At 49.5% G+C, this 24,074-nt stretch overlaps 9 protein-coding genes across 9 annotated transcripts; 5 read left to right on the top strand and 4 right to left on the bottom strand.

Annotated features, from left to right (window-relative positions):
• Positions 1 to 363: 363 nt before the first annotated feature.
• On the top strand, positions 364 to 1,226 carry N7447_001047 (glutathione S-transferase family protein; the record flags this gene model as incomplete). Its single annotated transcript, XM_057225323.1, has 3 exons — positions 364 to 443; positions 493 to 546; positions 602 to 1,226. 3 exons carry the CDS (start codon positions 364 to 366, stop codon positions 1,224 to 1,226), a joined length of 759 nt encoding a protein of 252 aa, XP_057089339.1.
• Positions 1,227 to 1,810: 584 nt separating this feature from the next.
• On the top strand, positions 1,811 to 3,974 carry bbp (putative zinc knuckle transcription factor/splicing factor MSL5/ZFM1; the record flags this gene model as incomplete). Its single annotated transcript, XM_057225322.1, has 7 exons — positions 1,811 to 1,868; positions 1,934 to 2,156; positions 2,207 to 2,424; positions 2,619 to 2,842; positions 2,899 to 3,007; positions 3,070 to 3,275; positions 3,333 to 3,974. 7 exons carry the CDS (start codon positions 1,811 to 1,813, stop codon positions 3,972 to 3,974), a joined length of 1,680 nt encoding a protein of 559 aa, XP_057089338.1.
• A 478-nt stretch (positions 3,975 to 4,452) lies between these two features.
• N7447_001045 (anion exchange family protein) lies at positions 4,453 to 6,639 on the top strand (the record flags this gene model as incomplete). The annotated part of the gene is made up of 5 exons (XM_057225321.1): positions 4,453 to 4,784; positions 4,861 to 5,009; positions 5,060 to 5,147; positions 5,200 to 5,696; positions 5,756 to 6,639. The coding sequence occupies 5 exons, from the start codon at positions 4,453 to 4,455 to the stop codon at positions 6,637 to 6,639; spliced, it is 1,950 nt and encodes a 649-aa protein (XP_057089337.1).
• Positions 6,640 to 7,031: 392 nt separating this feature from the next.
• Positions 7,032 to 8,664, top strand: dbp8 (ATP-dependent RNA helicase DBP8; the record flags this gene model as incomplete). The annotated part of the gene is made up of 2 exons (XM_057225320.1): positions 7,032 to 7,534; positions 7,605 to 8,664. 2 exons carry the CDS (start codon positions 7,032 to 7,034, stop codon positions 8,662 to 8,664), a joined length of 1,563 nt encoding a protein of 520 aa, XP_057089336.1.
• Positions 8,665 to 9,186: 522 nt separating this feature from the next.
• N7447_001043 (uncharacterized protein) lies at positions 9,187 to 10,334 on the bottom strand (the record flags this gene model as incomplete). Its single annotated transcript, XM_057225319.1, has 3 exons — positions 9,187 to 9,723; positions 9,787 to 9,945; positions 10,023 to 10,334. The coding sequence occupies 3 exons, from the start codon at positions 10,332 to 10,334 to the stop codon at positions 9,187 to 9,189; spliced, it is 1,008 nt and encodes a 335-aa protein (XP_057089335.1).
• A 3,929-nt stretch (positions 10,335 to 14,263) lies between these two features.
• N7447_001042 (putative glutaminase) lies at positions 14,264 to 16,917 on the top strand (the record flags this gene model as incomplete). Its single annotated transcript, XM_057225318.1, has 5 exons — positions 14,264 to 14,532; positions 14,587 to 14,986; positions 15,038 to 16,046; positions 16,108 to 16,238; positions 16,294 to 16,917. 5 exons carry the CDS (start codon positions 14,264 to 14,266, stop codon positions 16,915 to 16,917), a joined length of 2,433 nt encoding a protein of 810 aa, XP_057089334.1.
• Positions 16,918 to 17,667: 750 nt separating this feature from the next.
• Positions 17,668 to 19,119, bottom strand: stm1 (uncharacterized protein; the record flags this gene model as incomplete). The annotated part of the gene is made up of 5 exons (XM_057225317.1): positions 17,668 to 18,304; positions 18,430 to 18,553; positions 18,614 to 18,781; positions 18,941 to 18,959; positions 19,096 to 19,119. The coding sequence occupies 5 exons, from the start codon at positions 19,117 to 19,119 to the stop codon at positions 17,668 to 17,670; spliced, it is 972 nt and encodes a 323-aa protein (XP_057089333.1).
• A 723-nt stretch (positions 19,120 to 19,842) lies between these two features.
• N7447_001040 (SDR family oxidoreductase) lies at positions 19,843 to 20,739 on the bottom strand (the record flags this gene model as incomplete). The annotated part of the gene is made up of 1 exon (XM_057225316.1): positions 19,843 to 20,739. One exon carries the CDS (start codon positions 20,737 to 20,739, stop codon positions 19,843 to 19,845), a length of 897 nt encoding a protein of 298 aa, XP_057089332.1.
• Positions 20,740 to 21,895: 1,156 nt separating this feature from the next.
• Positions 21,896 to 23,213, bottom strand: N7447_001039 (bZIP transcription factor; the record flags this gene model as incomplete). The annotated part of the gene is made up of 3 exons (XM_057225315.1): positions 21,896 to 22,689; positions 22,742 to 22,958; positions 23,043 to 23,213. The coding sequence occupies 3 exons, from the start codon at positions 23,211 to 23,213 to the stop codon at positions 21,896 to 21,898; spliced, it is 1,182 nt and encodes a 393-aa protein (XP_057089331.1).
• Positions 23,214 to 24,074: the final 861 nt, after the last annotated feature.

Genomic DNA, 24,074 nt, shown 5'->3' with positions numbered 1-24,074 from the left:
GCCTTCATTCTAGGTCTTCCCTAGGGCTCAGAATTCCAGTGCAAATGAAAAACAAGGAGTCTTAAAGAAAGCTCGGAAAACCTGTCCGAAATAAATAGGTTCCGGGTACAATTGCCAGCAAGACTACGGAGCAAGGCTATAGAACCATCTAACCGTAGGGAGTGGACAACGTTTATTCTTTGGAATTCTATCGGGGCCTCGGGGAGTTGGAAGCCACAACCTTGGAAGTTCTACGAGCTTATAAATCCGCAAAGTGGGGATTCCGAGCCCCGCCAAAGACTAACATGCCTACTTAAACCATCCATCTTCAGGAATTCAATCTGCTTCTCAACTATTATCTCTACGACTTCCTGCTTTGTCAACATGTCTCAACCAAATATTACCCTATACACAGCCCAGACCCCTAATGGCATCAAGATCTCCATAGCGCTAGAGGAGCTTGGGTACAGTAGCTTCTTTGACCTCTTAAAGCTTGGCACTAACAGATTGCAGCCTGCCATACAAGGTCGAGAAGATTGACATCTCGAAGAACACTCAAAAGGAAGAGTAGGTGCTTGCACCTTTACAAATACCCACACAAAGATATCTAACCGCCATATAGCTGGTTCCTAAAGATCAACCCCAATGGCCGCATCCCTGCCTTGACAGACACCTTCACCGACGGCAAGGAGATCCGACTATTTGAGTCTGGTAGCATTCTGGAATACCTGGCAGAACAGTACGACACAGATCACAAGATCTCATTCCCCCAGGGTACGCGGGAATCCTACGAGATGAAGAGTTGGCTATACTTCCAGAATGCAGGCCTAGGACCCATGCAAGGTCAAGCCAACCATTTCTCGCGGTACGCGCCCGAGCGCATTGAGTACGGCGTGAACCGATACGTCAACGAGTCGCGCCGACTGTATGGTGTTTTGGATAAGCACCTCGCGGAGTCCAAGTCTGGCTATCTTGTCGGTGACCACGTCTCTATTGCCGATATCTCACACTGGGGGTGGGTATCCTCTGCCGGATGGGCCGGTATCGATATTGACGACTTCCCGAATGTCAAGGCTTGGGAGGAGCGTATGCTACAGCGACCGGGTGTTGAGAAAGGTCGTCATGTTCCTTCGCCTCATACCATTAAAGAGCTCCTCAAGGATAAGGAGGCTGCGGATAAATTGGCTGCTCAATCTAGGGCTTGGATTCAACAGGGGATGCAGGCCGATTCCAAACCCAAAGCTTAAACGAAGCGCGGCTGTCGAGATATTGTGTTCTTGAAAATCACATTTAGTACTCCATACTCCGTATGGTGTCTTAGGGTGTCCAGCTAGCATATTGAAACGTTAAATTATCCATACCTACGTACTGCTCGGCCCTACACTCAATCATCCCCGGGTCTAGTGCAAAGATTATGTACATAGTCCAATGCAAATTGCTTGTATATGTACCTTCTATATGGGGCCAGGGTTCTTAGAAGTGCTGATCGTTTGGAACAACGATCATCCGAGATTCAAACAAACTGTGCCGGCCCGCTCCATGCTCTTGATCCGGGTATAAGTATCTCCGAGGGTATACGTAAATCCGAGAATAGCCACCGCCTACTAAATAAGATTTTGTTATAGTCACGTGCCAACGATTGCCTCTTGGAACATGCCTTCTTTCATCTCTTCCATCCATATCACTAACCATTCACTTTTTTCTTATCCAAAACAGCAGTTATGGCTTGGCGCAACCAAGGAATAACTGGTTCCAACAACATCCCGCTAGGCCGGCGACGCATGGGCGGCGAGGAAGGAGAGGATGAAAGTCGCACTGCGACCCCCCTTCTATGCCCTCTTCGTCTATGGGCCCCGATGGTCCAAAGCGTGGTCGTAGCCCTGTTCGAGGTATGTTTCCTTTTCTTCCAATGTGTAATATTTTGAAAACAAATTTACTGACTTGCATTTCAAAGCTGATCCAGCTCCCCTGGACAATGGCGATGGCAAGAGGCGCAAGAAGCGCAACCGTTGGGGTGACCAGCAAGAGAACAAGGCTGCTGGTCTTATGGGCCTGCCGACTATGATCATGGCGAACTTTACCAGCGAGCAGCTTGAAGCTTACACACTTCACCTTCGTATTGAGGAAATTAGCCAGAAGCTTCGGATCAACGATGTGGTCCCCGCCGATGGTGACAGGTATGTGTTATCGTTCTGTGTTTTTCCTTGTATACTAACTTTGATAACAGATCTCCCTCGCCACCACCCCAGTATGACAACTTCGGAAGACGTGTGAACACTCGCGAGTACCGTTACCGCAAGCGTCTCGAGGATGAACGTCATAAACTGGTCGAGAAGGCCATCAAGACCATCCCTAACTACAACCCGCCTTCTGATTACAGACGCCCGACCAAGACCCAGGAGAAGGTCTACGTCCCCGTGAATGACTATCCAGAGATTAACTTCAGTATGATAACTAACCCTCTAACTCCTAACCATTCTTCCATTGCGTCTATCACGAGTCCCTACTCGACTCGAGCTGACAAGGCATACCACCTTGGATGTCCTCAGCTTGTTTCTTGCTAAACCGTGGTGCCTGATGCTGCACATACTTTAAAAAATTACAGGATCACTAACACTTAGCTCTTGCTATTTTTACAGTTGGCTTACTCATAGGACCTCGTGGAAACACCTTGAAAAAGATGGAGACCGAGTCCGGTGCCAAGATTGCCATTCGAGGCAAAGGCTCCGTCAAAGAAGGAAAGGGTCGATCTGATGCAGCTCACGGTAGCAACCAGGAAGAAGACCTGCACTGTCTGATTATGGCGGACACCGAAGAAAAGGTTAACAAGGCTAAGAAGCTCGTTCACAATGTCATTGAAACAGTAAGTTCCCTTGTCCCATTTTGTGCGTCAAAGAACTGGCATTGACAATTTATCAGGCCGCATCCATCCCTGAAGGCCAGAACGAGCTCAAGCGCAACCAACTTCGTGAGCTGGCTGCTCTTAACGGTACCCTTCGTGACGACGAGAACCAGGCTTGCCAGAACTGTAAGTGGACGCCTTTCAATGTCCTTGGTTGCGCAATTAATTTTAACCGTGATCCTTATTAGGTGGTCAAATCGGACACCGCAAATATGACTGCCCTGAGCAGCGTAACTTCACTGCGAACATCATCTGTCGTGTCTGTGGCAATGCTGGCCATATGGCTCGCGATTGTCCTGATCGCCAGAGAGGCAGTGACTGGCGCAACGCCGGTGGCGATAGACGTGGCGATCGTGCTGTTGGCACTGGCGATGCTGTGGATCGCGAGATGGAGGTAAGTTATCTTTGTTCATGACTGCTTCATCGGACATGATACTAACATATCACTTAGCAATTGATGAACGAGCTTTCTGGTGGTGCTCCTGGCGAATATGAGCCCCGTCGCATTGAAGCCGGCCCCGATGGCGGTAATGGTCGTCCTGACGACCGTGATGTGAAGCCCTGGCAGCAGCGTGGACCGCCACCCCAAAGTGATGTGGCTCCATGGCAACAACGCCGTGAACCTCGCCCTCGTGACGATTACGGATCCCGCGACAACTATGGATCCCGCGATCATCATGGATCTCGTGACGACTATGGATCTCGCAACCAGGGTGGTCCTGCCCCCTGGGCTGCGCAGAGCCAGAACCAAGCTCCACCCCAACCCCGCGACTACGCTTACGGATCTCAAGGTGGTTATGCTGCTCCTGGTACTACCCCAAGTGCTGCTCCTTGGCAGCAACCGGGCCCTCCTGGTGGACAGCAGCCTGCCTATGGTGGATACGGTGGATACGGCGGATATGCGGCTTACCCTCCTGGCATGGGCGCTCCCGGTGCTGCCCCTCCTGGTATGGGCGCGCCTCCTCCCCCTCCTGGTATGGCTCCGATGTACCCCGGAGGTGCTGGCAGTCCTCCCCCTCCTCCCCCGCCTGGAGATGCACCACCCCCACCGCCCCCAAGCGACCTGCCTCCCCCACCCCCACCTCCCCAGTGATGACCTCACCTTCCAGCGAAAAAGAGCTCTCCTTGATTGAAATCGTCTATCCATGCCTGAAGAAATTGGCTATGGGGGCTTTGAAAGACAATTCAACCAAAGTTGTTTTCAGAGACCCACGGCTCGCTAACAATCGTTCTAAAACTTCATTAGTTGATCTTTTCTACGCAGTTTGAGTAATAGTCTAATCATTTTAGTTCATCTTAACTGAAATGTTTGTATTTGCCCTGTACATTCGTAGTTACCTAATCCTGATGCCTCAGGCCCCACTTACAGGTGTTGGCCTGATCAGCTCCAACATTTCTCCGCAAAATCAAGCTCCGTTCAATTATGTCCTAATTATCGCCCTCCTGTATTCCTTTGCATATCAATACACTTACCGAGCTTCTCATAAATTTGTACCAGTTGTATTACACTGAAGCATCGACTTGCTCATCTGGGATCGTCACCACGGGACTGCTCCCTCCTGGGACCCAACATGCACTCTTCCACGTCCGCTCAGCGGAAACCTTCTGGGCAGTCTCAGCGGCGATCATCGGTGCGTTCAGCGCGCCCAGATAGATCTGGTCATGATACAGCACGTCAATCTGATCATTCTGTGGACCGACAAAACAGCACCCAACAAAACTCGCACAACCATGCGCCAACGACAGCGCCGGTGCGCTCAGCTCAGGAGAAATGGTGGCACGTCCACTTTTTCCGTGGAATGATCAACGATGTTAAACGCAGAGCACCGTATTATTGGAGCGATTGGACTGACGCATGGGATTATCGTGTCGTGCCTGCTACAGTCTATATGTATTTTGCTAAGTATGTTCGCTCTGGTTGGATATCGATCAATACATTTTCTTCCGTCCGTTGTTCCATTTGCTCACAATAAATGTAGTATCCTGCCTGCTCTCGCCTTCTCGTTAGATATGTTCGAGAAGACAAGTCAGAGCTATGGCGTCAATGAAGTTCTACTTGCTTCTGTACTCGGTGCAATTGTCTTCTCGCTTTTTGCGGCTCAGCCGTTGGTCATTGTCGGTGTTACTGGTAAGAAATCCGGAATACATGACCACAAAGATTCAAACTGAGGATTGTAGGTCCCATCACCGTGTTCAACTATACTGTTTATGACATCATGGCTCCTCGAGGGACGCCGTATCTTGCCTTCATGTGTTGGATTGGAATGTGAGTTTCCTCTATCATTTCCAGTCACTAGCTTCGCTGACATCAATTATAGCTGGTCTTTGATTATGCATTGGATACTGGCTATCACTAATTCATGCAATGCCCTGACCTATGTCACCCGGTTCTCGTGCGACATCTTTGGATTCTACGTTGCTTGCGTCTATATCCAGAAGGGCATTCAAGTCCTCACCAGACAATGGGGCTCCGTGGGAGAGACCTCTGCTTACCTGAGTATCATGGTTGCACTACTTGTCCTGATGTGTGCATGGATTTGTGGAGAATTGGGTAACAGCAATCTTTTCAAACGACCTGTTCGGAAATTTCTTGAGGACTACGGTACACCTTTGACCATCATCTTCTTTACCGGATTCGTTTACATCGGTCAGATGAAGGATGTTGATGTCGCCACGCTCCCTACTAGCAAGGCTTTCTTTCCTACAACTGACCGGTCTTGGCTTGTGCATTTCTGGGACATCAGCGTTGGAGATATCTTCCTTGCCATTCCATTTGCGCTTCTTCTCACAATTCTCTTTTACTTTGATCACAATGGTGGGTACTCTATATCGAGCAAGTTACATGGGATTCCATAACTAACGCGTCCCTTCCAGTGTCATCTCTCATTGCCCAGGGCACCGAATTCCCTCTTCGAAAGCCAGCTGGCTTCCATTGGGACATTTGGCTTCTCGGTCTCACAACCTTCGTGGCCGGAATTCTGGGGATACCATTCCCCAATGGCCTGATTCCTCAGGCCCCCTTCCACACGGCCGCCCTCTGCGTCACTCGTCAGGTCGCAGACGAGGACGACACAAATAAGGGCAAAGCTATCCGGGTAACAGATCACGTAGTAGAGCAGCGAGTAAGCAACCTCGCACAGGGACTTCTGACCCTAGGAACAATGAGTGGACCCCTTCTCATTGTGCTCCACTTGATTCCACAGGGTGTCATGGCTGGTTTGTTCTTCGTTATGGGTGTCCAGGCTCTACAGGGTAATGGCATTACCCAAAAACTAATCTTCCTCGCCGAAGACAAACAGTTTACCTCCGCGTCAAACCCTCTCAAGCGAATCGAGCGCCGTTCCGCGATCTGGGCTTTTGTCGCTCTTGAACTGTTTGGCTTTGGTGCGACTTTCGCCATCACTCAGACCATCGCTGCCATCGGGTTTCCTGTTATCATTCTCCTTCTGGTCCCGGTGCGCGCGTTCCTGCTTCCTAAATGGTTCACCCGGGAGGAGCTTGCAGCACTCGATGGACCGACAGCTAGTCCATTCACCATGGAAAGTGTCAGTGGCACTCGTGGGCTGGAAAACTACAGTGAAGCGGCGGCTAGCGGCGCCCGGGATGAGTATTCTAGTGGAGGGGGCGGAATTCTAAGAAGCCGAACTTCAGCTTCTCCGGAATCTGCAGTCGAAGATAATGATCTAGAGCGAGGTGAGCTGTATGAGCTCGCCTCCCGTGTTTCACGCAGAAGGAGCACAGCTAGCAGGGCAGATTAAATGGTGATACGATGACCTATATTGCAATAAAAAGCGCCTTGTGTCCTATTCGGTTATTTGTCGTTTTCGCCATCATTATACACCATTCGACGAATAACCTTAGAACCATAAATCAAATATTTTGATTTATGCCTGATTTCTCCGGCAGTAACTACATAAATTGATCAACGCTTCATGAATTACTGATTGCTACACAGACTCAAGACCACTTGATATCTATCACTAGTTAAACCTAGTTATCTGACTAAAATGATGTAGGTATGTAGTTAATTCTAAGGTCGTTCAAAATGCATGTTATGCCTTATAAATTAGGCCTCAATCCTTCACCGCTTGTTAGAGATAACTTTTTCTGCCACGAAATTATTTCGTCCTGATAGACAGTCGCAAACAAGATGGCGCCCCCGATCACAGAGAATCCGGAGTACGAAGACTCAGATGTATCCGATAATTCCGATGTGGAACAACCCGATGTCGACGACCGAGCCCCCAAGCGCCGCCGTCTCTCAGAGTCCTCCACCGACTCATATGTCGCACCTGCGCCGCTCCCCACCCTCTCTCGTATCAAGAAGAAGGGCGAGGTAGAGGAGGAGCCTGAATCGAAGGAAGAGGAACCGGTCCTTATTAGCGATGCAATTGAGCTTGGTAAACAGAGTGGGCTGTCCACTTTTTCGGCTTTGGACGTCGCACCTTGGCTTGTCTCTTCACTGTCGACAATGGCGATCAAACGGCCAACTGCTATTCAGAAGGCTTGTATTCCTGAGATTTTGAAAGGAAAGGACTGTATTGGTGGAAGTCGCACTGGTTCCGGAAAGACTATGGCCTTTGCGGTTCCGATTATGCAGCAATGGGCGCGGAATCCATTCGGGATCTACGCTTTGGTTTTGACCCCAACTCGGTATGTTCATGATGGTCATGAGAGATTGCATCTTTGGTCTTCGGTAACTAACATTGTTATCTCTGTCTAGTGAGCTTGCACTCCAGATTTACGAACAATTCAGAGCCGTTTCAGCGCCCCAGAATATGAAGCCTATCCTCGTCGTCGGAGGCACGGATATGCGGAAGCAGGCGATTGAACTTGCAAACCGCCCGCACGTCGTCATCGCAACACCCGGCCGACTAGCCGATCACATCAAGACCTCCGGAGCTGACACTGTGGCCGGTCTCCGCCGCGTCAAAATGGTCGTTCTCGACGAAGCCGATCGCCTGCTGGCCAGTGGACCAGGAAGCATGCTACCAGACGTGGAAACATGTCTCGGAGCCCTTCCACCATCCGCCGAGCGCCAAACACTGCTATTCACAGCGACCATGACCGCCGAAGTACGGGCACTGAAGTCCATGCCGGCAGCAGGCAACAAGCCACCGATCTTTACGACCGAGATCGGCACCGAAAACCAAGGCAAGATCCCACCAACCCTCAAGCAGACATACCTGAAGGTCCCCATGACTCACCGCGAGGCCTTCCTGCACGCGCTGCTCTCCACCGAAGTAAACGTCACCAAGCCAGTCATCGTCTTCTGCAACCACACCAAAACATGCGATCTGCTAGAACGCACCCTCCGCCGTCTCGGCCACCGCATCACCTCCCTCCACAGTATCCTCCCGCAATCCGAGCGCACGGCTAACCTGGCTCGCTTCCGAGCCACCGCTGCCCGGGTCTTGGTTGCTACGGACGTTGCATCGCGTGGTCTCGATATCCCCTCCGTAGAGCTGGTTGTCAATTTCGATGTGCCCCGGAACCCGGATGATTATGTGCACCGTGTTGGTCGTACTGCGCGTGCGGGACGGTCTGGTGAGGCTATCACGCTTGTTGGACAGCGTGATGTTGAGCTCGTTCTTGCTATTGAGGAGCGGGTTGGTCGGCAGATGGAGGAGTTCGAGCAGGAAGGTGTCAATATTGAGAGCCGTGTTGTTAGGACCGGGTTGCTTAAGGAGGTTGGCTCTGCGAAGCGTGAGGCTGCGGGTGAGATTGATGAGGGTCGTGATATCCTTGGACGGAAGCGTAATAAGTTGAAGAAGGTCCGCTGAGGGACGTCTTGTTAGATAGATGATAGATGCTGTCTACCTTATCAATTGATACATTTAGCGGTTTTTTTCTCTGGAACTTGAACTCGGCTTTTTTTTAACTGTCTTGATGATGCAGAAGCCATGCAGCACGTGGTATTGTCCTTACATCCTTGGGTGACACCCTGCGTGGCAGTCTTGTGTACTCTCGCCTGGGAAGACGGCACTGCTATTGGTCTCGAATTTGTATACTGATGTTGAGAAATTGTTCAAATGCACAAATGGTATCATTGATCGCAACATAGAGACGAATTATTCTAATAATGCTGCATGTTTCCAAAATAGGATAACCCGCTTTCATGTTAGGACCAATACTCCAAGTATATCAAATCTCGATATGCTCGTCGTTCGGCCCTGCACACCATGTAATACATTGCTTTGGAAATAGATCCATTGCAATGCGACTTGATTCACTCAGCCATGCCCCACACAGGAAGCAATAGTCTGAAAAGAATATCAACACAGAAAAAAGAAAATGCAGCTAAATCATCCAGTCCAGGCGTCCGAACTTTGATTGCCTGTCGTACTCATGAGTTTCAATAACCCATCGACCGCATCCCCTCGCTGTGACGGCGACATGTCATCCACATCTCCCATACTAAGCTCAGCTCTTGGGCCCATGCTTGCTTCCCTATCGGCTTCGCGGCGAATAACCGTAGCTGGAGGACTGCTCAGCTGCATTGGGGAGCCGAGTGCACGAGGTGGTGTTCGTTGCGCGTGTGACTTTGTGCGTTGCTGAATAACACTGGAAGACAATGGGGAAGGTCGACCCGGGAGATCGGGTGTGCTGTGGGAGGGAGTGGAAGTGAAGCCAGCGCAGCCAATGCGGGGTGTCTTCATTTGCGAGGATGGGAAGGATGTGTAGTGCTTGCGGGATGAGAGGGGTGGTGTGGAGAGGACGGAAAGTGAGAGTCGTGGGCATTTGCGACTGTGTGCTTCTAGCTCGGAGATCCGGCGTTCGAATTGGTGGTCTGTCACATTGCGCATCGCACTTTGTAGTCTTGATCGGAGAAGGCTTGCTTTCTGTTCAACTGTTAGAATCTGCGCTGGAGAAAGTGCTTGATATTGATTTCATGCTTCACATACTTGTTGGATGAACATTTTTCGCGCATCAGAGTCTGAGATAACGTTACACGTTTCTTCCTCGGGGGTGCTGGGCACATTGAACGATTGATCGGTGTCCATTAGATCTTGTATATGGTCGCGTTCAGGTTGTGAGTTTTGTGGTGTGGGGGTTTGGGTGAGCTATTATTCGCGCGTTATATGGTTAGCTTGGGATTTATCATTCTCGGGGCATCTTTGTCTGTCTCGCATGGGCTTACCTGGCATTGCATATCATCATTGACAGTGGATTGGACACCCGGCTGCGGAGAGGATTTCCGCGCCTGCACGTGTCCGAGGTTTTCTTCCATTTCATCCACTTGATCCCGTGTCCGTTTTTGGCCTGCAAATATGGGAGAAGGAAGAAGCTTCTTAGGTGAGGTAGCAATTGACATCCGCTTGACCGGGGTCCCAATGGCCGGGAATGAGGGTTTGGCGTGTGTAGCGGGGGACAGACACGCGTTCGAGTCTTTCTCGCCGAGAATTCGTCGCCCGTCCTTGATAGGGCTGAATTGAACTGAAGTCGAGTTCATTATGGGGCTTTCGAGTAGTAGGTTCTAGCCTAGGGAGGATCGAAGGGAAAGGTCGAGATGGTATCTGGTGCTGCGGGGGAGTCTGATGTTGACGCGAACCAATGCAGTATGTAAAGAGAATTGCAATCCCAATTAGAAGTAAGAAGTTGAGAGGTAGAAGGTAGAAGGTAGAAGGTTGAGAGTAGAAAGTCGAACTAGAAAAAGAAAAACGGTCGCGTCGATCGCGTTTAGTCCCCCGATACCTTACTAGCCTTGTATAGAGCACGGACTGGGCTCCACACGGGCGTGTTGAGCACGCGTTTGGATGTGAATGCAATTGTTTTGATACTGTACTATTAGTACTAGTACTCCTATTAGTTGGGTTAAAAATCGTTAATAGTTTACTGCTATATGCTTGTTATTCTATAGACGCGTATAAATTTGACTTTTCTTCACAATGTTCCCATGTCAGGCTTTTTGATATTGGAGATGCAATGTCCTTTAGGATCTCTTTTATATACCCTAATATCCCAATTTACTTTTCTAAGACCCTTTCATAAAGATTCACAAGACTGTCTCTCTCACACACACACAGAATGCTCAACCCCGGCCGGGGCGCGTCTAGTCCTTTTCGTGTCCTGGATCCACAAGGGTTGGAGACCCCACGAACGCGATTAAATTCCAGGAGAAAAACAAAAAATGTCATTTACAATGCTTTTACTTTCATACTGGGAAGGGACCAAAATGAATAAGCATGTAGTAGTATAGTTAGTTGGACAAAATAAGATATAGTTTACGGCAGAGCTGAAGTATATCGAGAGGAACTTTGTGATCAATAACAATATAAAATCCATGCATCCAGGTGCATGACTAGCATCCGGGTTTCCATTTATAAATCTCCTACGATATATATCCATTTAGGGTTATGTCCTAAGTGCTGTTGATTTACTCCGTAGTGGTCTGTGTGTTGTCGCTTTTCAACGACACACTATGTCCCCCGTAGACACTGCCCTATTACGGTGCTTCTTGCTTGGTTGGTCAATTTACACACTTTGGGTCTGCTTGTAATTTTACTCTGCTCAATAAGAGCTTCTCCACACCCTGTTGTGATCTATATAAAGCCTACTCACTGACTTATTGCATCTAACAGATAGAACAGTTTATATAGTACAGCTGAGCTTGGAACATTGAGACAGACAACAGCAAAAGGAGGTTGGAATATGACAATGTCTTACACTTGCTTTTCTTATCAAGCCAATTTCCCTATGTCTATATATTTGGTGGATATGCAGACAGAATATTTAACGTATTTCACAAGCGAGTGGATCACACAAGCGAGTGAATCACCCCACCCAAAACGCGTCAATGAATTAGCACTTAATCAATTCAACCACCTACCATGCCACCAATTCGCCCCCGAAACCCCCAAAAATCGGTTGAGCAGGAGGGTAGGATCTTACTAGCTATCCAGGCTATTGAAAAGCAAGAAATACACTCTATACGCGAAGCAGCACGCCGATTTGAAGTACCAGTTTCAACTTTGAACCGGCGGTATAATGGGGTCCAAAACCGCGCGACTGTTCGTGCAAACTCTTCTAAATTAACCCAAATTGAAGAGGAATCTCTTCAAAAATGGATTATTTCTATGGATTCTCGTGGATCAGCCCCCCGGCATTCTACAGTCCGAGAAATGGCGGATCTTCTTCTCCAACAACGTGGAACTACCCCAGTTCTTTCGGTCGGCGAGAATTGGGTTACAAATTTTGTTAAACGACATCCAAACCTATCTTGTCGGTTCTCAAAACGTTATAATTACGAGCGCGCGAAATGCGAAGACCCAAAAATCATTAGGGAATGGTTTAATCTCGTTCAAAAATCTATCATTCAATATGGTATTGATCCCGACGACGTTTATAACTTCGATGAGACTGGTTTCGCGATGGGATTGATAGCGACCGCGAAGATTATCACAAAGGCTGAACACTATGGTCGGCGAGAATTGGGTTACAAATTTTGTTAAACGACATCCAAACCTATCTTGTCGGTTCTCAAAACGTTATAATTACGAGCGCGCGAAATGCGAAGACCCAAAAATCATTAGGGAATGGTTTAATCTCGTTCAAAAATCTATCATTCAATATGGTATTGATCCCGACGACGTTTATAACTTCGATGAGACTGGTTTCGCGATGGGATTGATAGCGACCGCGAAGATTATCACAAAGGCTGAACACTATGGTCGGCGATCGCTTTTACAACCTGGAAATCGCGAGTGGGTGACTACTATTGAATGTACGAATGCTTCGGGATGGGCGCTTCCTCCATGCATCATTTTTAAAGGCAAAGTTTTGATTAAGAGTTGGTTCAATAACCTTCCGATGGACTGGCGATTTGAAGTAAGCCCAAACGGCTGGACTTCTGATGAGATTAGCCTTCGTTGGCTCGAAAAACTCTTTATTCCATCAACTTTTTCGCGGGTGAAAGGACGGTATCGACTTTTGATCCTCGACGGCCACGGAAGCCATTTAACCCCGAAATTCGATGAAATCTGTGAAAAAAACGACATCATACCAATCTGTATGCCTGCACATTCTTCACATCTTTTACAACCTCTTGATATTGGTTGTTTTGCGGTGTTAAAGCGTTCGTACGGTCGGCTTATCGAAATGAAAATGCGGAACGGGATCAACCATATCGATAAACTTGACTTCCTTGAAGCATACCCTCTTGCACGAATTAAAGCTTTTAAATCGGAGACTATTAAAAACAGCTTTCGATCTGCTGGTTTAATACCTTTTGCACCGGAAGAAGTGATTTCAAAGCTTGATATTCAGCTTCGAACCCCTACACCCCCCCCCTAGCCGGGGTAGTGATTGGGATCCAAAAACGCCCTCGAACTATGTGCAATTACAAAAACAAGCTTCATCAATTAAAGCCCTACTTCGTACGAGGTCGAGAAGCCCCCCGAGTCCATTGAATTCCGCCATAAACCAGGTTTTAAAAGCATGCCAAATCACTATGCAATCCGCCGCATTTCTTGAGAAAGAAGTAAGCGATTTACGCGCCGCCAATGAGAAGCAGAAGCAAAAGCGTACTAGATCTCGGAGACAGATACCTGCCGATACAGGTTTAACAGTGCAAGAAGCATCTACATTAATTATGCAGCCGGTGGAAGCAGTTGAAACGCCTGTACCCCCCGGCGAAGAAGGCCTTCGCCACCTTTGCAGCCACGAACGAGAGCATTACCAACATGCGGGCTATGTAAAAATCAGGGTCATAGAAGAGATGCATGTCCAGATAGATGATGATTTCAGTTTATTTAATTTAATGGTGTTTTGGTTGAGATAAATACGTTTGAATTTTATAGATGAGGTGGGGTGATTCACTCGCTTGTGTGATTCACTCGCTTGTGAAATACGTTAGTTACGAGTGGATATTGACCTGATTTCTCAGGCCTTCATTCCTGTATAAATTGCTGAAAACAGCGATTTTTATTCAATCCACCATTGCTGCTTTTGACTGATCTCTCACTTTTTTGCCTATGGTTCAATGGAAGTCTGCCGGATGTAGTTCAGAGCAATGCATAATATCCCTTGGATGTGCCCTGATTAGATAGTGCTCCGAATGACATCATCGGAGAAGAAGAACTCGAGTCTCAATGCACTGTAGAGGAACAGGATATAAAAAAAAAGAAAAGATGAGATGACTATAGCAAGATGCAATTCATCTCATCAACTTCCACAGCTAAGAGTAACTTTTAACGTTGATCCTTCCCCCGCATTTCATCTACCTATTTATGTACCTGACATTCCCTCTCCCTTGATTTCCACTGCAACATTGCATTCATTTCAGATTTTCAGATACACTACATTCGTTACATCTATATATTCTATTATTGCTCCCAATTTTATCGTGGACCAAACGCCGTGTCACCTTCGCCAAGCGTGACCATGCAGCTGTCGCTCGTGGCCCTGGCCGCTGTCTTTCAGGCAGCGGTTGGCACCGCATCTTCGCTTACTCCACCTGTGATCCCCTTGGTCGTACGAAATCCATATCTGAGCACTTGGCTTGCAAATGCGCGGGATACGCCTTGGTCAAAATGGCCCATGTTCTACACTGGAGAGGAGGTGGGACTTTCTTTGATGGCTCAACTTCCGGGTCAGAATACTGTTTACCCTCTTCTTGGCAAACCCCATGAGTCTTTGGATGATAAGGCAAGGTATGGCTTTACAAAACAATCATATGTGTGTACTTGTGCACTAACAAATTATAGCTACAAGATCAAGTTCCCTAACTACCTTGGCCTGAACTACGATGCCTCGACGACCAACCTGACCTACCATATCGACACTGGTTCTGCAAACCCCATCGACATTACAATTTCATTCCTATCACCAATTACGCCGACTTCAACTCTACGGCAGTCAATCCCGGCCTCCTATGTCACAATCGATGTGCAAGGCGATGTCGACGTGAGCATCTATATGGATGTTGATGGCCGTTGGGTCAGCGGAGATACCGGTAGCAAGATCAAGTGGGGATTGGATACTCTGCAGGCTAAGCACGAGGAGCTTGCCCTTAATCGATGGCAAGTGCAGAGGGAGAACGAGCTTGATCTCACAGAGACTCGCGACCGTGCCGAATGGGGCACTCTGCATTTCACTGGACCATCTGTGAGTTCGATCTCGTCAAAACGAACTGATGTATAGCTAATCACAACCCAGGACATTGAATACCAGTCTGGAGATGCGACTCAGGTACGCCGAGTCTTCGCTAGCTCTGGAGCTCTGCAAAACACCAATGATGATAAATTCCGTGCAATTCGGGATCGATCGCCCGTTTTTGCCTTCTCCAAGACTTTCCACCTCGGCCATTCATCCAAGAGTTACGCCGACAGCGTAACATTCACTCTCGCTTTTATTCAAATCCCTGTTGTTCAGTATGCGTCATCTCGTGGGCTCACCATGATGCGACCCTTGTGGGAATCTTGGTACTCAACAACCGAAGAGCTCCTGAATTTCCACTACAGGGACTTCGCTGCTGCTAGTTCTCTGGCATCCAATTACTCGCAGCAGTTGGCAGATGACGCGTACTTGTCTGGAGCTGATGACTATGTCGAGATCGTTGCCCTAACTGCGCGGCAGGTCATGGGCGCAACTACATTTTCAGGAACTCCGGAGGACCCGATCCTGTTCCTAAAGGAGATCTCTTCAAATGGCAACTTCCAAACCATCGATGTCATCTTCCCCGCATTCCCATTCTTCATGTACACGAACCCCCGGTGGTTGGCGTACCTTTTGGAGCCGCTGATCGAGCACATGCTGAGCGGGCAATACCCTAATAAGTATGCGATGCACGATTTGGGTACACACTTCCCCAATGCCACTGGACATCCTGACGGGAAGGACGAGTACATGCCGGTCGAAGAATGCGGTAATATCCTCATCATGGGGTTGGCTATCGTGAACTCGCTTCGCTATGAAGACTCTGCCGCGGCCTCGTCCATCTGGTCAACACAAGGGTTGCCCTCATCAAGCTCCGAAAACGAGAATTCGGGACTATTCCCTCTTAGTAACCTGCAGGTACTATCTGGAATTGCTCACCAAGATGGAAAATGGGGCGGTGGTAAGAAGGGCCAGCATGAAGCTGAAAAATGGGTGAAGCGAAGCTATAGTCTCTGGAAACAGTGGACTGGATATCTGGTGGAATTCTCTCTTGAGCCTGCTAACCAACGTAAGAACAATCCTCTATCTTTCTCTGGTGGTGTAATAACCAATGCTAATCCTGAGAACAGTCTCCACCGATGATTTTGCAGGCTGGCTGGCTCTCCAGACCAATCTGGCCCTTAAGGGAATTGTGGGCATCAACGCCATGAGCAAGATAGCCGAGGTAGCCGGTCACGATGTCGACGCTGCTTATTTCAAGGTTCGAACTATCTTTGATCTGTGTGTCCTGGTAGATTGACTAACTCCACACGCAGAAAGTCGCCAGCGACTACATTGCCAAATGGGAGGAGTTTGGCATGTCCCGAGATGGCTCCCATGCCAAGCTTGCCTATGACTGGTATGGCTCTTGGACAACGCTCTACAACCTCTACGCCGACGCCCAGCTCTGCTTCCATCTAGAGGATACTGATACTGACTCACCTGGTTTTGTTCCACGTCATGTTTACCAGAAACAATCGGTCTGGTATCACTATGTGCGTCAGAAGTACGGCCTTCCTCTTGACAGCCGCCACCTTTACACCAAGACTGACTGGGAGTTCTTCTCAATGGCTGTTGCCTCCAAGGATGTGCGTACAGAGGTCCTCGAGTCTGTCGCGCGTTGGGTCAATGAGACCACCACTGATCGTCCATTCACGGACTTGCACGACACGGAGGGTAACGGGGGCTTCCCTAATCCGACCTTCTTCGCTCGGCCTGTCATTGGTGGCCATTTTGCTTTCCTGGCGTTGGAGCGTGCCTGTGGTGGAAAAGCAATGGATGGCCTGTCTTTCCTCGACGAAGTCGATGAGGAGACCTTGGCGGGTTGGACCCAGAATGCCGAGTTTGCCGCGAAAGAGTTCACTATGTTGGGGCAGAACCGTCATGGCGAGGAGCTGTAGAAACTTGCATTTCGTCACACCGAGGGGTCATAGATGGAGAGGCGTTGACACAGTGGATCTGTTGTCGTCTCTCATTTTCATTGCATCCACACCCCCGGCCAGAATTGTGCGACTTTTGCTATCTTATCATTAGTACATACCTAGCGTTAAGTCCATACATACATCCGTAGCACTTTGGGTAAATCCAAGCACAATTTGGGTTAATTTCCGTACAAGTCCATCCTATACATCGAAAAGCGTACATCTGCCAGACCAAGTACAACCCCACTGGCAGATCTAAGATACTAGTGGATATAAGAAGCAGACATGTCCCGTAATTCAATTGAAGATTTCTTTGCGTTCCTATTTTTTTTGTTGACTTCTTCTGGATCGATTCAAATTACATGGGCCCATTGAATTCAGTCATCCAATTCGCGTTTGCTCACCGAAGGCAAATGTAAACACACACACAACACATATAAGACCAACCCGGAATATGTCTTTTCCCAAGATAAAAGAAAAAACTTAAAACTGGGCAGTTTTTGCATCCGACAGAAGCACGGATAATCCTTCACATTCCCACACAAAGCTCCCAAGCCCCAATCCCCATGAGAAAGAGAAAATAAAAACCATCACAGATTGAAGCGACACAATAAATACCACCTCCGGGTGAACTTGCACACCTAGCAGATGGAGAAAGGGGATGGAAGAGCCGGGAATATCAATGACATCCATGTCTGGGAGCACGAGTTCCCGACAAGGTCAGGCAATTTAGTTGCCGCCGAGGCTGGGGAAGTTCTTCTCGTCGACGGTGGGGCCGGCAGGGCCACGGGCGTTGGCACGGGGAGCACCACCGCGAGCAGCGGGGGCAGCACCACCACGGGCGGGGCGGTCACCGCGGGGGGCACGGTCGCCACCACGGGGGCCACCACGGCCACGCTCGCTGCGCTCACCACCACGGGCGGGACGGTCACCACGGGGGGCACGGTCGCCACGGCCGCGGGGGGCGGGGCCGCTGCGGGGAGGCTCGACGTAGCGGAGGTCAACGTCAAGGAAGTTCTTCTCCTTGCGCTGCTTCTCGCGCTTGGCCTTCTCCTGGGAAGGCTGGATGTAGGCGGCTTCCTCCTGCTTGGCGAGCTCCTTGGCGGCAGCCCACTTCTTGTCGAGCTTGGTGCCCTCGTTGGCGGTGCGCTCGGGCTTGGCGGCGAAAGTCTCGCGCTGAGCCTTCTCGGCAAGGTAGTCGGCGAAGGACTTGGAGTTATCGGGCTCCTCCTGCTCCTCGGCCTCGGCGGGGGTCTGGGGCTCGTTCTCCTCCTTCTTGGCGATCTTCTCACCCTGGCGCTCGTCGTCTAGGGTCTTCTCGCCGCTCTCGGCACCCCAGCCCTGCTGGACCTGCTTGCGGGTGTCGCTGTATTATCGAAATCCAAGTTAGTTTTCGTCATTTCGAAATTGTGGGCTCGCCCAACGAGATATCATGGTTTGTTCATGATTTTTTTCGTTCGGCTTTCAATTCGTTTCGAGGGATTCGCTTACGTCTGGCCAGTGCGGGACTGGCGGTCACCGCGGCCGCCACGGCCACCACGGCGGGCGGGGGCAGTAGCCTCATCGGTGGGCTTCTCACGGTTGTGGGCACGGCCAGCGTTGCGGTCACGGTAAGCTACCCAATTGATTAGTTCCGATTATTCCGTTTAGGAACCGATTCTTTAGATTCACATACCGGCCTCGTTGCCGGCGGCACGGTTGCCACCGCGGCGGGCGTTGGCCTCGGTGTGACGAGCGGGCTGCTCCTTGGGAGTATCACGCTTTCCGGAGCGGTCGGCGGGACGGTCGACAGCCTTAGTGGGAGGAGGAGGGGGTCTGTTGGGGTCGAGCTCTGGGTCGTTACCTGATCATAGGTAACGTTAGTGATCAAAAGGACCGAATAAAACGGATGGCACGGATTCCAATGGAGCTGTATTCTTCTGAATAGAAAGAGCTCAGAGCTCATTGTCGTCGGAAAAGACAGCCGAGGATTGGGATTCAAGGGAGAGGGAGACAAATTTACCCAGAAGCTCGTAGAGGTTCTATATGAAATCAATTCGAATTAGTTATTGGACATTTTAAAAAAAAATTCCTCAACCCCAAATCACTTCCAGATCGCGATTTCGTTTCAGCGTTGCATCGCTAGCAGCGCGCAGGAGAGCTCCAATTTCAGCGTACCTTCGACCGGACGGACTCCGCCATGACGCCTGTTGTGTTTCGGAGACCTTCCGGGGGGGAGGCGCTCAACTTTAGACAATCGGTCTAGAGGAGTTAACGGTGCACAAGGCAGAACCCAAGGGAATCCGGCCTGTCAATTTGATGATGATGAATGATCAGGGTGAAGAGAGGCCCACGGTTTGTGGTTGCAGGGTGTAAGGTGACTAATCAGGAAAGGCGGCTTCTGCTCCTAAGCGAAAATGCCCGCGCCCGCTGATTGGCTGCCCGCAGTCTAGGGCTTAGGGTACCTTATGTAATCATTACGTCAAGGACTGCTCTGGAGGATCCATTTCTTATACTTGCTGGGTTTATTCGCTCTTGTACAGCTAATATCCACCCTTTCTGTGTATGATCAATCCATTCATTAACTTACACAAAATTGACATGTCCCGGTGGAGTATGCCGATCTGACTGTGGACAACACCGTACTTTATTGCAACCTTGCAGTAGCTATGTAATCATGGAGCTATATGGAGCTATCATGGAGAGCTATCCTAGAGCTATCCGTGGCAAATTCCGTGGCAAAAATCCGATAAGTTTGGATTTGCATTGGTATGTGGTGGGGATGGTTGCGGCTAGCTAGCACTTGCATTGGCCATTCTCTATCCCTTCGGTATGCATTCCGGTCATATATGCCCCAAGCTCCAAAGCTTTCCTTGTTCCAAAATTATATACAGGTTATAAACCGAATTACAAATTACAATCCCCTCACTTTTGGGCGTAAACACCAGCCTTGATATCATCCAAAAGCTTCCGGCCAACTGGCTCCCAACCAAGAAGTTCCTGGGTCTTTTTGCTTGAAGTCGGGTTATCGAGGCTCGTAACCATAGACATGAAGCCGTCAAGGCTCCCCATTTCTTCAGGGGACTTAGATACAGCAGGGAGACCTAGATTCTGACCAATAGCTGCAGCAATATCTTTCATGGGCACACCCTCTTCGCCCACAGCATGGTAGATGCTTCCCGCAACACCCTTCTCTAGGGCAAGTCGGTAGAGCCGCGCCGCATCATGACGATGAACAGCAGGCCAGCGATTTAATCCCTCGCCGATGTAAATCGCATTACCCTGTGAATGAGCCAGAGCAGCGAGTCTATCGACGAACGCATGGTCCCCCTCGCCGTGTACAGTCGGCGACAGACGGATGACACAAGAACGCACGTTTTGCTTAGCAAGATGGGAAATAACATTCTCGTTACGAGCGCGGATGTTCATCGCTTGTTCGTAATCAACAACGTCGGCTTCCGTGCTGAGTTTACCCTTGGGGAGTACCAACGTGCCGGAGGTGGTGATCAGAGGCTTGTTGGTTCCGATCAGGACCGAGCCTATGGTTTCGATGGTTTCTTTCTCGTCGAGGCAGTTCTGCTCGTATTTACTGAAGTCGTGGTCGAATGCAAGGTTGATCACGCCGTCGGCCTCGCTTGCGCCTTGCTTGATGATCTCGGGGTCGCGGAAGGAACCGCGGAGTACTTTGACGCCTTTTGCTGTTAAGGAAGCGGCGGCTTCATCGGAGCGTGCGAGGCCTATAACTGTGTGGCCGGCGGTTAGGAGCTCGTCAACGACTGCTCTTCCGATGAAGCCGGTGGCTCCAGTAACGAAGACGTGCATGGTGAGAATGTTTGTAGTCAGGCTGATGGAGCGTGAGGTGTAGAAGGTGAAAGCAGTGGGGTGTGGTATTCTCTTTCTTGAAGTACGTAATGGAATATGTATGATGAAAGTTATACAGAAAGCGAGTTTCGCGACCCTTTATAGATCGAGCCATCGAGGAACTAGATACTCGTACAACCCGGACATAACCAGTTGCTTAACTCCATATTAGCGTTTATAATCCCGCTATTCCCCGGATTCACCTATCAGAAGTAGCATTAATGATAATGTCCGAAGTAAAATACTATGATCGATTGCGGCTCCAAGCTAATAAGATCATCACTTGGAAGTTACGGAGTTACAAAGTTACCTACGTCAACTGGACAAACTACCTGTGGACGTGTAGATACGAATCATCCTATTCCTCCAGACCGCATTTTTTACAGCCTAACATCTAATACGAACTCTCCAAGCACAAGGACGTCCCTAAACCAAGAGGGTTGGCTCCCATATTTGTTTTACGGGAACTCTGTGAGATCCAAGTGCGATGAAATTCGGCCGCATTGCCAAAAGTACATAGCGTTGCCTGCAACCATCCCCACAATCCAACCCCATCCAAACAGAATCTCACACCTAAACACCAAGAGTGCGAGGTATGAGCCGGAGCAGCAATGCTAAAAAATATCCATAGCAACGGAAGTACCAAGCGCACAAAAATAATCGTCTCTCATATAAAATAGTGAACACAACACTAACCCTCACCATAATCTCAATCCGAATCCGAATTTTAATCCGCATCTCGATCTCTAATAGACCGACTTCTCAGACGTCAAAAGCTTAATCCCTTCCGCGTAGATAATACCTAGATCCTGGCAGGTGTAGGAGATGGTGAGTTGGAATATGAGTATATAATATCATTGACTCTTTGAGTAGACTTGCAGGCTTAGTAAATGCAAAATATGATGGATAAATTAGCTAAAGGCCGTGATGTGAATTCATATACAAAAAGTCATATGTACCTCTGAAGAAAAGCAGAAGAGAATGGTATCAAAACCTCGCAACGCCGGGAAATGCTCATATCAAACTTTTAGGAAGAGATGATCATTTACCACATAAGATGGACAGAGATAATATAGAACAAGAGAATAAGAAAAGAAAAGTAGACAAATTTTCAAGTTTATTGCCTCGAGTTGTGCTCGTAGTTGAACGGGGTGGGGAAGTGCATGCTAGCGCTTAACCCGAACGGATCCGTGTCCAGCATCGGCTCGTACTGACCGAGCAGCTGATTTGCATTTCCGAAATCGGTGGGCGTGCCCTCGCCCGGTGGTTGGTTGAAACCGGACATATTGTGGGAGCCCGAGGCGACGGATTGCGGGGTGAAGCCGGGGACATAGGATGTTGAGCCGTCGTGGTCGTCATCGACCATATCGGCCTGGGCATCGTACTCCTGTTCTGCTTGAGAGGTCAGCTGGGAAGGAACTTGTGAGGTGAAGATGGGCCTACCGAGTTGATCGTAGTGTTTCTGGAATGGAGATGGATAGTAAGCAGCCGCTGCGACCCGCGCACCGCGAGGACCCATGGCTCCACGGGACTGGGGTTTGGAGTCTGACGGTTCGGTCTGTGGCATGCTGATTGCCGGCGGCGACGTCTGACTAAAAGTCCGGGGTTGGGGGAGGAGCTGGGGCCGTCCCTCGACGGGTGACATGGCGCCCTGGAAACCGAAGCCGGGGGACTTGGCGTGTGAGGGCGAGGAAACGTGAGAGGTGGGGGTTGCTTGGAACTGCGGCGACGGGATCCCGTATGCGCCTTCCCGCTGCGACATGCCGAACGTCTCGGGCTTCGAGGCGATGCCTGCGGGGTGTCGTTGGGTTGGGCGGGCCCCTGCACTGGGTGCCTTGGGCATAGGGTTTGCCTTGGGGGGAGCGCCCGGCGCCCCTGTTTTCAGACGTAGTTCGGCCTGAACATCGATGCCTGGTGGGGAAGGTTAGTTGGGGTTTCGAGCTAGAGAGTTGGGGTAGGTTACCTTTTTCAAGGAGAATGCGCTCCAGCAGGGAGTTCTTATACCGCAACATTAGACATTCGTCGGCGGCACTACGATGACTCTGCTGTAGACTCTGTAGAGATTCCTCATTGCGTTTGATGGTGGTCTCTAGCTGGCGGATATACTCCGTCCTGCGTTCTCGGAAGGCCGCCTGGGCCTGCCTGTTGCGTTGCTTTCGCTCTTCTGAGGTGGCATATATCTGAAAAGGGAGTTAGTATATTCAATATAAGTGAGTGACACGGAGGGAATGCGGGGCCCCAGATTTGCAAAAGATGTTACGTACAGGTTTCCTGCCTCCCTTCCTCTTCTGAGTTTGCGCGGCATCCTGAGTCAAGGGTTCTGCTTCTGGATCTGGTGTCGACACGGTCGAACTGATGGAACCATCAGGACCAGGTTCATGTTTGGGCACGATTGAGTCCATGGCCATATCACTATGGTCGACGATAGAGACCATTATATAATCTAATTCAAGCCTGTAGGCGGCCCTCCGCACACGGAACAGACACAGCCAGTTTTCCCCGCGTTGCCGGACCTGTTGGCCGGCAAAAAAGCGAAAAAAAAAAAAGAAAAAAAAGAAGATAAAGGATAAAAAGGGTAAGAGCCAGGCAAGGCACACACGCGCGGCTAAAGGGACGTGCTTTCAAGGCAATTCAAGTGACATAAAGAAAACTGAATTATGAGAAAGAAAGAGTCAGAGGAATTGAGATAAAAGAGAAAAAAAAAAAAAAATAAGTAAAGCAATTGACTAACAAGAAAAAGTCTGTCCGGTCAGGAGGGGCTCGCGTACCTGCCCAGGTGAACTCTTTTGACCTATTTTTTTCCTTTTTCTCCTTTCTCTAACTCTTTTGGGCCTTTTATTTTTCTTGGGTCCACGTTTTTAGTTGAATGGCCTTATTCCCACGGACACATGATCCACACCTTTGTGGATTCGCCCTGCGAATTGAGCAACGCTTCGCCTGTACACTTCACCTGTAACCTGCAACCTGTAACCTGTAACCTGTAACCTGTAACCTGCAACCTGCAACCTGCAACCTGTAACCTGTTGAAAAGTTGTCCGCGGAGAACCCTCAACGTGGTTGCCGTATATCCGATACCGGCTAGATCGTCCCATTGACCATTATTGGGTCTTCGGAGTCCTCCGCCTTCAGATCCAAATGCCACATGACCCCTGACCCATTGGGGCACACGGAAGCGAATCACGCGCCACCCTCGATTGGTTCCCCTCGGAGACCAACGATCATCGCATGACGCCCCTTCCCCGGACTTAGAATGCATTGCAGATTTTTCTCGCATGGAACAGCCTGGTTGTTATGCG

Source organism: Penicillium robsamsonii, assembly GCF_028829455.1.
Source record: "Penicillium robsamsonii strain IBT 29466 chromosome Unknown utg000001l_segment0_segment0, whole genome shotgun sequence".
NCBI classification, from domain to species: Eukaryota; Fungi; Ascomycota; class Eurotiomycetes; order Eurotiales; family Aspergillaceae; genus Penicillium; species Penicillium robsamsonii.
Note: the sequence above shows the minus strand (reverse complement) of the source record. Positions and strands in the feature narration are given on the sequence as shown.